The 12,490-nt window shown below is 47.5% G+C and overlaps 2 protein-coding genes across 2 annotated transcripts; one reads left to right on the forward strand and one right to left on the reverse strand.

The window, feature by feature from the left end:
• The first annotated feature begins 355 nt into the window (after window positions 1-355).
• LOC128299524 (intraflagellar transport protein 81 homolog) lies at window positions 356-10,064 on the forward strand. The gene is made up of 3 exons (XM_053035517.1): window positions 356-711; window positions 832-2,068; window positions 9,459-10,064. Exons 1-3 carry the CDS (start codon window positions 356-358, stop codon window positions 9,891-9,893), a joined length of 2,028 nt encoding a protein of 675 aa, XP_052891477.1. The 3' UTR covers window positions 9,894-10,064.
• Window positions 10,065-10,066: 2 nt separating this feature from the next.
• On the reverse strand, window positions 10,067-11,655 carry LOC128299525 (histidine--tRNA ligase, cytoplasmic-like). Its single transcript, XM_053035518.1, has one exon. The coding sequence runs from the start codon at window positions 11,653-11,655 to the stop codon at window positions 10,144-10,146; it is 1,512 nt and encodes a 503-aa protein (XP_052891478.1). The 3' UTR covers window positions 10,067-10,143.
• Window positions 11,656-12,490: the final 835 nt, after the last annotated feature.

Here is a 12,490-nt window from a genome sequence, read left to right on the forward strand (position 1 = left end):
TTTTCGCTTTTTGCTTCATTGCAAAACACTTGTGCGGTGCAAAATCGCCAACAGTCACGTGGCGAATGAGGTTTGTCTCACCCGATCGCAGTGCGCGATGGCCGTTTGGTGTGGCGTTTTTGTTGTGCCGTCGATGAATGACAACCGCACGGTCCGTTGCTATGGGAACGCGACCGGGAATAAACAAACATCACACAACAAACCCCCGCTCAACCGAACCGCCATTGCGCGCTGTGTGTGGTGCCGCGGTTGTGACAGTCGTTTTTTCGGCACCTTTTCGGGTCGTGGTGTATCAGTGACAACTAAGCGCAGTTTGTGATAATTCCCACGCATAATACGCATTGGAACCGTAGTCATGACGGAAGGTTTAAAGTTAATTGTCATCGAGCTGAACAAGCTGCTCGAGACGGATTACAATCTGATAACGTTCGACTCGCTGTCGCCGGAATCGTTGCTGCAGGTGTTGACGGATGTGTTTCACGCGTTCGGTGCCATCGAGAGGTTGGACGTGCGGGAGAACGACCCGGAGGACACGAACGCGCACGTGATGGAGGCCCTGCGGAAGGTGCAGTACCGGCCGGCGGAGGACATCGACGATCCGGGCGCGTTCCGGCGCGGAATGGTGCGGGGCGAGAAGAAGCTCATCCATCCGATCCTTCGCTGGATGTTCGAGAACCGTGAGAGGGTTAAGAAGGCCGCATATTTGGCCAAGTAAGTAGCACGTTTCCCGTTCGTTCTCTGCGATGCTGCGGCTTGCGTTCGAGTGGGGTTTGTTTTTGTTTTGCTTTCCGGTGATGGTTTCATCCATTTTTTGTTATTACTCTGTTTAAGATTTTTGATTCCACTGGAACTGCCGCCGGAGGCGATGTCGATGCCGGAACTGGGCAGCCTTTGGGCGCAGTATCTGGAGACGATGAACGACTTCAAGGATGCCCACCGGGCGTACGAGCAGTCGGTGCACGAGGGTACGCAGACGCGCGAGCTTCGCAACGACATTAGCGCGATCGAGACCGAGATCGAGAATGTGAAAAAGCGCATCGAGCGCACGCAGGCCCGGCTGGATAAGGTGCCTCAGCAGGAGCTGCTGCTGGAGGCGGCCAACAGCCTGCGCATCGAGAAGGAGCGCCAGAAGGAGCTGCTGCAGCAGATCGACGAGCAACGGCAGGGCCTAAACCGTGCGACCATGGTGCACGAGCGGCTGCAGAAGGATCTACACAATGCGAAGATGTCCGTGCAGGGCGCGACGCCACAGAATCTGATGGAGAGTATCATCGAGGAAACGCAGGTGCTGGAGTTTATGGTGCAGCAGAAGCTGCCCCAGGAGTTGCAGCAGCGCCGGTCCGAGGTGCAAACGCTGCAGGAGGTGATCGACGAGCCGACCATAAGCCGGGGCGATCTGCAGGAGCTGCAGCAACGCGTTGACGAGATGAACCGAGACATTCAGCGGCTGGTTGAGGTGCGTCTCGCTGAGTACAGCACCCAGAACGACACGCTCGGTCCGTTCCGGCAGCAGGCCGCAATGGTGGCACGGAACAAGGAAGCCGCCGCGGAACAGCTCGACCAGATGACGAAAGAGCTGCGCGAGGTGGAGCGCCAGCTGCAGGACCGGCAACGCCAGCTGCAGGAAACGGTCGGGGAAGTGATACTGCGTGGCGAAGATCTGAAGCAGTTCGTCAGTACGCTGCGCGCCAAGAGCAACGTGTACAAGCAGCAGCGCGCGGAACTGGCCGCAGTCAAGGCGGAGGTGCACGATTTAACGCAAACGCTCGAGAACCTAAAATCGCAGGACCCTTCCCTATCGACGACACTGTCGCAGATGACGGACGATGACGTGTCCTCGGTTGGACCGAACGCGGCCTCAGACGGGGGCGATGATGCGGACGTTGGTGGCCGTCGCACGGAATCGCCCATCACCGGACGGGGCATGACGGAGTTGGCGCGGCTCGTCGATGGCCTTCAAAGGGCTGTCGGGGCCGCCCGTGAACGCGTCACGCCACTTTCGCAGCAGCTACGGCCACTGCGGGAACGTGTCATCGAGCTGAAAGACGAAATGGACTCCAAAAAGCAGGTAGGTTGACGCACTTTGCTGTGCTGCGTTTCGCTTTAATGTTTTACAATGTTTGCTTCCCCCAACCCGTGGGGTGCGCTACCTGTCGCACCGCACCGGTGTAAATGGAGAAATTTATGGACCCCGTGACAAATGGTTGCATTTTATGGCTTCGACACCTGTCCAAGGTCGAGCGAAATCATGTGCCTGTAAATGTTTGAGTTTAAAACCGTAATGCAAATGATGATTAGGGTGAATTGATTCGTTGCTATTTCAGCGTTGTATTACTAGAAATGTGTGTACAGGCAGTCTCCGAGGTACGCGGTTCGGAGATACAGGCTTTTTCCGAGTTTCAGAGCGTTAATGCGTTTCAGAGATAATTGTGTAACTCGAATTTTCGCGTAACTCGAATTACATGTACAATATTGGTAGAAAATACCTTCCTTTTTCATATAAAACAGTTGTTTTAATTTAATGAATTCTTTCAAAAAGTCGCCTAGTTTGCTGAAGATATTTGAGAGTAAAGAAGGAAGTCAACTTTAAAGTATAAACGATTTAACTCCCGGCTTCGAATTACGCGGAAATTCGAGATACGCGGAGTTTAGAGCGGGTCCTCTATAGTAGCGTATCTTGTTGACTGCCTGTACATCGTCACTGGGAATAAGAGATGAGATCATTCTTTTCAATGATTTGAATCAGAATCAAAGAGTGGGTTTAAAGATTTGAAACCTTTACTCACTTTTTTGAGATTCATTAAAAAGTATTACACTGCATCAATGTTTTCACCAATCTTTTGCGTTTATACTCACTTTCACTCTCTGTGTCAACTAGAAACTCACTCACGAGTGAGTAAAACTGTTATATCACTCTTTAGATTATATACACTGTAAAAGTGAATTTTATAACTTAACTGTTTAACTGTTTTATTACTCCTTTTGGATTGAAATAATGCTGTAGGTGTGATAAATTATTCTTTATACATTTTTAATATATATTCACACGTACAGAATTATTTGAATCCACAAGGAGTGATTAAACACTTTTATTCACTCCTATTCACTGATTTGAATCCAAAACGAATTATAAAACACTGTCACTCTCTTGTACATTCTTCCTGTTTTACTCAATGTATACAATCCAACAAGAGAAACAACACATTACAATCTTTTAAGAGTGATAATATTCTTTTATTCACTCTCATAGAGTGATTATAATCTAAAGAGTGATAAGTGAGTGAGTGAGTTTCTAGTCGGCACAGAGAGTGAGAATGATTATAAACGCAAAAGAGTGATTAAAGGAGTCATAAAAACTCTTCGTGCTGATTTATATTCATTCACTCTCTCGATGGTTTCAACTCACTCATTCACTCACTCACTCTTACTCAGGGCGCACATCTCTACTGGGAATAGATGTTTGAATATTGTTTCTACCGGGTGTGCCTGGTACACGTTTAGTCCATTCACCCCTAGGGCTTAATTTCGTACCAAACCAAGATTGTTTATTCGCAACATGCCTGTACCTGAACCTGTGCGTTGCTCTCAAACAACACGCGAAATCAACACGGAATACCACACAGTGATGGGCACTGATGGTGCGTGGTGCCCCATGCGCAAACCATTTCGGATGACTTCCTGTGTGTAGGCTTTTTTCTTAGATCAATCGATCCCGTGCGGTTCCACGCAACTGTACATTGCTATCCTATTTCTTCGAATGCGTTCCGTTCCGATTCTTTTTTTTTGTTGTGCCTTGTCATTTCATTTTGCTTCGAACAACCTTCTGCGCGAAGTGGGAGACACTTTGCTAGGGGTTAGAAGTAGAAACAGAAAAAAAGAGGCTGGATGCACCAGATGTGTCTATGCGTGGTGGTGTACGTGTGGTGCACTGCACGCATCGAATAATACCCGATCCGCTGTCGAAATCTCTGTCCGGGTCGTCCTTTTTAGAGCTGCATCGATGGGTAGGAAAATAGAACCGGTGGGAAAGGCGAAAAAGGTACAAAAAAAATAGATGCGAAGAGGCAGGTCCTTTCGACGAGATGCTGGATCGTTTGCTGCTGGTGTAAGTTCGGCAGCTAGTCAATGTTTTGCCGCTCCAGAGTGAAGTGTACCTGTGTCTGGACTACCAAACCAGTGCCCGTAGAGGTGGTAGCAGCGTGAAGTGCAGTAGTGAAGAATACCCCGTAACATCAGGATCGTACAGGATTAGTCCGCGATTAGGCAAAATGAAGCGTGACGAGCTACCGCGAAGGATCAATCGATCGTTGAAGAAGATGGCGAAACTGAACCTGCTTACCGTGCTCAACGAGAACGTCACCAAACCGATCACGCGTTTCTTTCGCAACGACATCATCGAGCTGCAGCGGAATAAAGCAAAGGCCGAGTATCACTACTGCTCGAACTACAGGGTGGCGCGCGATGCGGGAAGGTGCAAAAAAGCGCCCAAACACACGGTGAAGTGCATCGAGTTTTCCTGCCGCGAGTACAGCCCCAACAAACCGACCTTGCGCGACCAGCTGAAAGAGTTCACCATGAAGCACAACCCGTCCGAGGACATGGTGAAGGATCTGCTGTCGATCATGAAGGATAACGGGCTGGAACTGTCGGGCAGCAGCAGCAACAGCAATGATAGCTCTTCCTCGAGCATTTCCGTGTCGTCCCAGTCGGACCAGGGCAGCTATTGTGCGCCACCGTCCTACCGCAACTTCGACGTGATTCCGATGTCCGTTGGGCGGTATCTGTGTTTCGGCATCAAGCGCTCCGTCACGAACTACCTGCAGCGATTCGTGGACGATAGCAATCACTGGTACATGAAGACGCTGTTCATGGATGTGGCGTTTTACGTGGTCAAATCGGAGAAGGCAAAGGACGGCACCGGCCAGCAGCTGCCGCACTATCTGATCATCCTCGGTAAGCTGTCCATACAGCTGGACGAACCGTTCGTGATCGGCGTTTATCAGGGTGCGTTCCCCACGCCGACCATTGCGAACGAGATCCTGCGCCCGCTGGTGGACGAGATGAAGGAGCTGGAGAACCGCAAGTTTGAAATCGAATCACGCCCGTACCTGCTCTCGATACGGGCCGTGCTGTGCGATCCGATTGCGAACAGCTTGATCACCTGCACGGCCCTGCCCAACTCCCAGTACGGCTGCAGCAAGTGCAACCAGAAGGGCCAGCTGCAGTTCAGCGAGGGTATTACGAGCTTTCCGCCCACCGCGAATTTGGCAACACTGCGCACGGATGACGATTTCGTGTACGGGTTGATCAACGGGCATCACGTCGGCGTGCCGGTGCTGGGTGAGCTGAACCTGGACCTGAAGTCGCAGTTCATGATCGACTACAAGTACGTGGTGTGCGAGGGCGTCATGAAGCGGCTGATGAGCCTGTGGATGACGGGGAAGCTGGACTACCGGCTGAACAAGCAGGCGCTCCAGCGCATATCGGGCAAGCTGGTGGCGATGGCGAAGTACTGTCCGCGCGAGTTCCGCCAGAAGCCGAAACCGCTCGACGAGCTCGACCGGTGGGATGCGTACGACTGGCGCCAGTTTCTGCTGTACTACTCACCGATCGTGCTGAAGAAGCATATGGCGCACAAGTATTACGTACACTTCCTCTACCTCCATCTGGCCATGCGCATTCTAATCAGCGGGGAAATCTTCGTCGAGTGTAACACCTTCGTTGCGGGCCAGCTGCTGAATACGTTCGTGGCGGACTTCTCCAACCTGTACGGTTCGCAGCTGATCGACTACAACGTGCACAATCTGCTGCACTTCGAGGAGGTGAACATGAAGGCCGGCCCAATGTGTCGCATGAATGGCTTTCACTTCGATCGCCAGTTGGACACAATCCTGCGCGGCATCAGCAGCAACGCGTCGGTCACGCTGGAGGAGCTGGGAGCACAGATCGAGGACACGACCAGCGCCATCGTGGAGAATCAGCTGAACGAGTACAAGCAACCGTTCCCGCGGCTGGAAGCGACCCCCTTCGGTACGGAGCTGCTGATCAATCAGCACGTTACACTGTCCACCCGGGAGCCGGACAACTGTGCGATCACGAAAACCGGCGTAATGCTGATCGAGGCGTTTGGTGTGCAGGAGGGCGAGATCATCGTTACGGGGCGGCGATTTGTGGAGCAGGCGGTACTGTATCAGGCGCCCGTCACCACGCAGAAGCTGCTGCTCGTATCCGGACTGTCCGACGTCTGTGTGCTGAACGCGGGTGATATTCTATCGAAGGGCGTCAAGATCGATACGTTCCGGGGGATTGTAGTGCTGCCGCTGCTCTACCACTGAGCAGCCACCGGTGTCCGGTGGCTCACCGGGCATACACAGATTGTGATATTTATTGCGGGATCATGCGACCCGATCGTCTCTCGATATATTGGCTAAGATTGACAAACTGCGATCGAGGTAGCCACGAAATATCGCAGGTGTGCTTCCCAGTAAACGACGTGTGCCAGAGCATATACGGGCAAAACCATCTTCGCTCATTAAAGTTTGTGAAAAGCCCAAGGACGTGGGTCGGGGTTTTTGGTTGAATTTGCCTGTTTCGTCTTTTATTTCTTTCGGGTTTCGTAACTCTCGGGTAGGTAAGATGTGTGTGTGTGTGTGTGTGTGAAACCAATTACCACACTCTCTTTGGTCGTTGCTTTGGCATTTGTCTGTTAGAATTCTTTGGTACGCGCAACAAAATTGCCAGGTACTGGACTTTTCTTGAGCTCTGGCACCGGTGGGTTGGGTTAACTTTTTACAATTGAGGTAGAAATAAATATGGAGCAAAAAAAAACTGTATTATTTGATACGTTATCAATTTTACAATTTTTTTTTATAACAAGCAGGTTAAGTAATGTATGGAAAGAAAAGATTTGATTTAGTTGTTCAGTGTAAAACATAACTTTAAACACATGGTCTCTGTAGCGTAGTTGGGATTTTCTTCGTTTAAAATTGTGCCTGAGATAATTTTTTTAAGGAACCTTCCGTACCTCTGCATAGGAAAAGTATCAAAGTTCTTTTACCGGCGTAGGATAGACAACAAAGTGAAATAAAACATACAGGGTTTTACACTTTACTTCAGACTGGCAGCACACATTTTTTGACACGCGGCACTCGATTTCTTGTCGCGAGCGCACATTTTTGATTGCAAGCACCGGATTTTTGATCGGGAGCATTTAATTTCAACAGCCAGACGCTTGAAAGCTTTTCGGCCGCATGTTTATAACCCCCCTTGTGAAAGATTGGTTTGAGTTTGTAGCATTTGTTTATATGCAATATTGTTTGTTTTTTTAGTTACTTGATAAGTTTTGGTGCAAAATATGTTTAAAAAATTGTGAAAAGGTTTAAAAAACATGTATTGGATAACGTATTTGAAGAATTATGCCCGAATCGCTCCAATTCTATGTATGCAACAGATTTATTTAAATGTGCAGCAGTGGATTTTTGGAGATAAACCTATGTCCATAGGATTGGTTCAAAATTGTGCTAACCGACAGAATGGCGGCAGATTTCTAATCTTCTCCAGAGGTATTCACGGACATCGGTGTAATCATTTTGCGTAAACCTCATATATTCCCACGAAATACTGCTGCTGCTAACAATAGTGTTGTGTGTCATTAGACAGGTACGTAACTGTTCGTCCGAAATTCTCTAACTCACCCACGATCTTGTTTACAGGTATCACACAGGTATCACAACGTGTTACACATTAGGAACACATTTAGAGCTACGCATTTCAAAGAGGTACTGTGTATTTTATCCTTGCAATACAACAAGGAGATAATTCTGTTCATGATAATCCTACAGCAAACTTGGATACATCGGAGGCTGTACTCGACGCCGTAACAAAACTACATCTGACGAAGATCGAAACCGTGTTGTTACAGCGTACGAAAATGGTGCATCCGGCAAAGATATTGCAGAAATGCTAAACATCAATCGAGGATTTAATAAAGTTTATTGAGCTTATAACACCATTAAATATTAAGAAATGCATAGCTTGAAATCGTATTAATTTTCTTTAGGTTCACTGTGTGCTTCCAATTAATTTGTTTGCGTAGCTCTAAATGTGTTCCTAATGTGTAACACGTTGTGATACCTGTGTGATACCTGTAAACAAGATCGTGGGTGAGTTAGAGAATTTCGGACGAACAGTTACGTACCTGTCTAATGACACACAACACTATTGTTAGCAGCAGCAGTATTTCGTGGGAATATATGAGGTTTACGCAAAATGATTACACCGATGTCCGTGAATACCTCTGGAGAAGATTAGAAATCTGCCGCCATTCTGTCGGTTAGCACAATTTTGAACCAATCCTATGGACATAGGTTTATCTCCAAAAATCCACTGCTGCACATTTAAATAAATCTGTTGCATACATAGAATTGGAGCGATTCGGGCATAATTCTTCAAATACGTTATCCAATACATGTTTTTTAAACCTTTTCACAATTTTTTAAACATATTTTGCACCAAAACTTATCAAGTAACTAAAAAAACAAACAATATTGCATATAAACAAATGCTACAAACTCAAACCAATCTTTCACAAGGGGGGTTATAAACATGCGGCCGAAAAGCTTTCAAGCGTCTGGCTGTTGAAATTAAATGCTCCCGATCAAAAATCCGGTGCTTGCAATCAAAAATGTGCGCTCGCGACAAGAAATCGAGTGCCGCGTGTCAAAAAATGTGTGCTGCCAGTCTGAAGTAAAGTGTAAAACCCTGTAAACGACCCGGTGCGAAGGTATGCTACCTGGGCATTGGGATCATGAAGTTTTATGCTCTCCTTTATTTTGGCCAGCTCGTTGGAATTGTGTCCCTTTTTCTCAAACAACCGTTTGGGAACGTTTCAGAATTGGTAGCTTGCAGTTTCCTCAATCTTTCTTCGATCGCTTTTTAGACTTTTATTTTTGGCCAAAGATCTTACGGTTCTGAAAGGGGATTTTTTTGTTGTTGTTTGAATGGACATGGTGAACAAAAAATGGTTAAAAGGGAGAAGAACAAGCTTGCTGTGAAGATTGATAGCTTTTAAGGACGATACGCTTCATATAAGCCCAGAACAAATAAATAAGAAAGAATGGTAGAAATTGGACATTTCGGCCCGGTGCAAGTTTGTGCAAGTTGCAACAGTTTCCTTACACCTTACCCCGACCCTATTCGCACAATGCAAAATGTCCACCATTCAATAATGCACTCGTGGGTGTTGACCCAGAGGACTGTTCTTAGAAGTAAAGTAAAAAGGATTAGGAAAGGTGAAATGGTTTACTTTCTTTGGTTGAAAAGAAAAAAGTGGAATCGAAAATCTCTTTCAAGAGGTGCACATGGATAGCAGAAAGGGAGAACACAGAATTGGATCTTTGTGCTGGTGAATTTGTGCTAAAAAAGCGAAATAATCCAACGAATTTCTGTCTATTTTGCAGACTTACGATGCACTGATCGCTACGCTGAATGCAGAATCGGCAACGATGCAGTCGAAGATCACGGAAGCCGAGCGCGCCATTCGCAAGCTCGAGCAGGAATGGCAAGAGCTGCAGATGGAGCACGAACGTTCCCAGCTGCTGCTGGAGAAGGCCAACGAAGAACTGTCCACCGGTGGTAACGGGGAACGAGTGTCCCTAAAGGAAACGCTGTCGCAACAGATTCTGGAACAGGAAACCACGTTAAAGCGGCTGACGGAGGAAAGGGTGCTGCTGCTGGCCAGCAAGAACGATCGCGTGCAGCAGTTGGAAATGTGGACCGATTTGAGGAAATTGTTCGAGGTGAAAATTCGCTGCCTGCACGAACGCAAGCAACGTGGGCCGGGTGGAACACTTTCCGTCAGCCGCGGTGGAGCGGAAACGTTTACTTTGCAGTGAAAAGTGTACCGATTTTGACCGTTTTCTCATCTTGATGCAGCTAGTGGATTCGCGCAGCAGGTACTTTAAACGATCTACTGCAAGTTTGTTGCAAAGATCACCTCACAAATGGAACGCACCGTGGAAATTCAAACATATGCAGTAAATATAAGCACTAACATGGGTAGTTGTGAGGCGAAACGTTAATTATTCCATCCTTTTTATTTACGTAATTTATTTGACTCCTCCATGAGTGCACCGTACAAACCATTTATGATGCACACAGTCGACGGCGTAGCTCCTCGTTGAGCGTGTCCAGCGTTACTTCTATCTCCTGTCGGGAGGAAATTTGGCGAAGCTTGACGATACCGCGTGCCAGCTCAGCATCCCCCAGGATGATGGCGTACGGGATCTGGAACTCCTCGCAGTGTTGCAGCTGGTCGAGCAACTTCGGATTCCGCTTGTACGAATGTTCCGCCTTGAAGCCTGCGGACCACAGGTTGTTCAGCAATTCCAATCGCTTCAGATGCAGTCCTTTGTGGGCCGACGCCACATACACTTCCGTTTCGCTGGTGCGCAATGTGTCGATCGAACTGCGCGCTTCGATGATGGAAAACAGACGTTCCACGCCGATAGACACGCCAACACAGGGGACCCGTTGCTTCCGCTTTGGATTAAACATTCCCACCAAGTTATCGTACCGTCCACCTCCAGCCACCGAACTAACTGACGATTCCTTTTCATCATTACTAAGCAGTACTGCCTCGAATATTATTCCCGTGTAGTAATCAAGTCCACGGGCCAAACTAAGATCGAACGAGATCCTGCTTGCCACCGCAAAGATGTCGCAGTATTGGAATAACAATCGCAAATCCTCTAAAGCCTCGCATGCTCCGGGAGATCGCGCCAGCTGCTCGTCCTTCGATAGCTGGTTCACCAAAGCCAAACCACCGCGCAGCGTTACGTACGATGCAATCCGATCAATCGTTTCCTCTTCGACACCCTTATGTTCGATCATCTCGCGCCTCACCTCATCCCACGGCGTTTTGTCCAGCTTGTCGATGGAAGAGCACACACCCCGCAGCTTGTCCGTTGGTACTCCGCACGTCTCCAGCATACCGTCCAAAAGTTTCCGGTGGTTTATTTTGATCATAAACTCGCCAACGTCGACATCGCGCAAAATTTCGCACACGACCTTTACACACTCCGCGTCCGGCAGCATCGGATCGTACGTACCGGCGATGTCGAAGTCACACTGGTAGAATTCCCTGTAGCGACCACGCATTATCTGCGGATTATCCCGCCGGTACACCTTCGCGATGTGGTATCGTTTGATTGTGGAAATGTTACTCATACTGACGTATCGAGCGAACGGGACGGTTAGATCGTATCGCAAGGCCAGTAGCTCACCGCCCTGATCTTTCAAATCGTAGATTAGCTTCGCATCCTCACCGTACTTGCCCGTAAGCAACTCTTTCAACTCGAAGACGGGAGTGTCAATCGTAACGGCACCGTGTTGACGGAACACGTGAATGGTCTGGTCCAGCAACCGCTGTCGAATAGCCATCGCCTTTGGACCGTAGTCTCGCGTACCCTTTGGTGTTTTCAATGTGAGGTTCCGGTTGCTGACACCAAGCTCTTCGATGTCGATATCGCACTCTTTGCTAACTTCTTTTTCATTAGTAATCTCCATGTTCACACTTTTCCGCAACACAGAAACACGTTTTTGTCTACCAAAGGACACACATCGAAGAATGATCTTTTGCAGAAAGAATTGCGTCATGCACAATGCTGACTCAAACAGTCGTTTCGAAGTGCAATTTTCCACAAATACAGGCAGTTCCCGAGATACGCGGTTCCTCTTATACGCGGATTCTGAGATACAGGCAGTTCCCGAGATACGCGGTTCCTCTTATACGCGGATTTGGAGATACGCGGTTTTTGAAAATTTGACAGATGAGCAAGTTTATAGCACAAAATCTAAGCAAAAAGCTCAAAATTGGTCAAAAATACCTTTTTCTCTCACATAAAACATTTCTTTCTAACTTATTTTAATGTATTCTTTCTTAAAATCGCCTGATTCGGTGAATAAATTAAGTCCAGAGAAGGAAGTCGACTCTGTGACTTTGAGGTATAAACGAAATTGCACCAGGATTCGACTAACGTGGAAATTCGAGTTACGCGGATTTTTCCCGGGTTATAGCGGTCCGCTATAATAGCGTATCTCGGGGACTGCTTGTATTCATCTGTCAGCCGTGTGGTATGCAATGCACATGACAGCAGTTCGAGCAGTTTGAAAAGTCTAATTTTTTCGAGCAACATGGAAAGCAGCGGAACAGTGGGTCGTTACGCGATTCAAAACAGTTGTTTTCTAAATCAATTTTATTTTCTGTGTAATTTTACCCAACATTGCGCATGTATTCATCGTTGAAAGAGTGTAATCGTGCAAATGAAAACGGCTGCTTTATTTTAGTGGTTACAATTATGAAGCAATACGAGAATTCTATTTCCCATACTAAACAAGAATTCCAGGAATCGATATTTTTCGAGTACATGAAGATGGTTTCAATATTTCGCCCATATATGAGTTCGTATCAATAATTTAAATAAGAAATTAT

This window comes from Anopheles moucheti, chromosome 2 (assembly GCF_943734755.1).
Source record: "Anopheles moucheti chromosome 2, idAnoMoucSN_F20_07, whole genome shotgun sequence".
Taxonomy (NCBI): Eukaryota; Metazoa; Arthropoda; class Insecta; order Diptera; family Culicidae; genus Anopheles; species Anopheles moucheti.

What these genes read in the sequence shown, in the direction of transcription:
- LOC128299524 (XM_053035517.1), top strand. Translation starts at nt 356, where the DNA reads ATGACGGAAGGTTTAAAGTTAATTGTCATCGAGCTGAACAAGCTGCTC. An exon ending in AAGGCCGCATATTTGGCCAA is followed by an intron (nt 712 to 831) that starts GTAAGTAGCACG and finishes ACTCTGTTTAAG; the next exon opens with ATTTTTGATTCCACTGGAAC. An exon ending in AAATGGACTCCAAAAAGCAG is followed by an intron (nt 2,069 to 9,458) that starts GTAGGTTGACGC and finishes TCTATTTTGCAG; the next exon opens with ACTTACGATGCACTGATCGC.
- LOC128299525 (XM_053035518.1), bottom strand. Translation starts at nt 11,655, where the DNA reads ATGACGCAATTCTTTCTGCAAAAGATCATTCTTCGATGTGTGTCCTTT.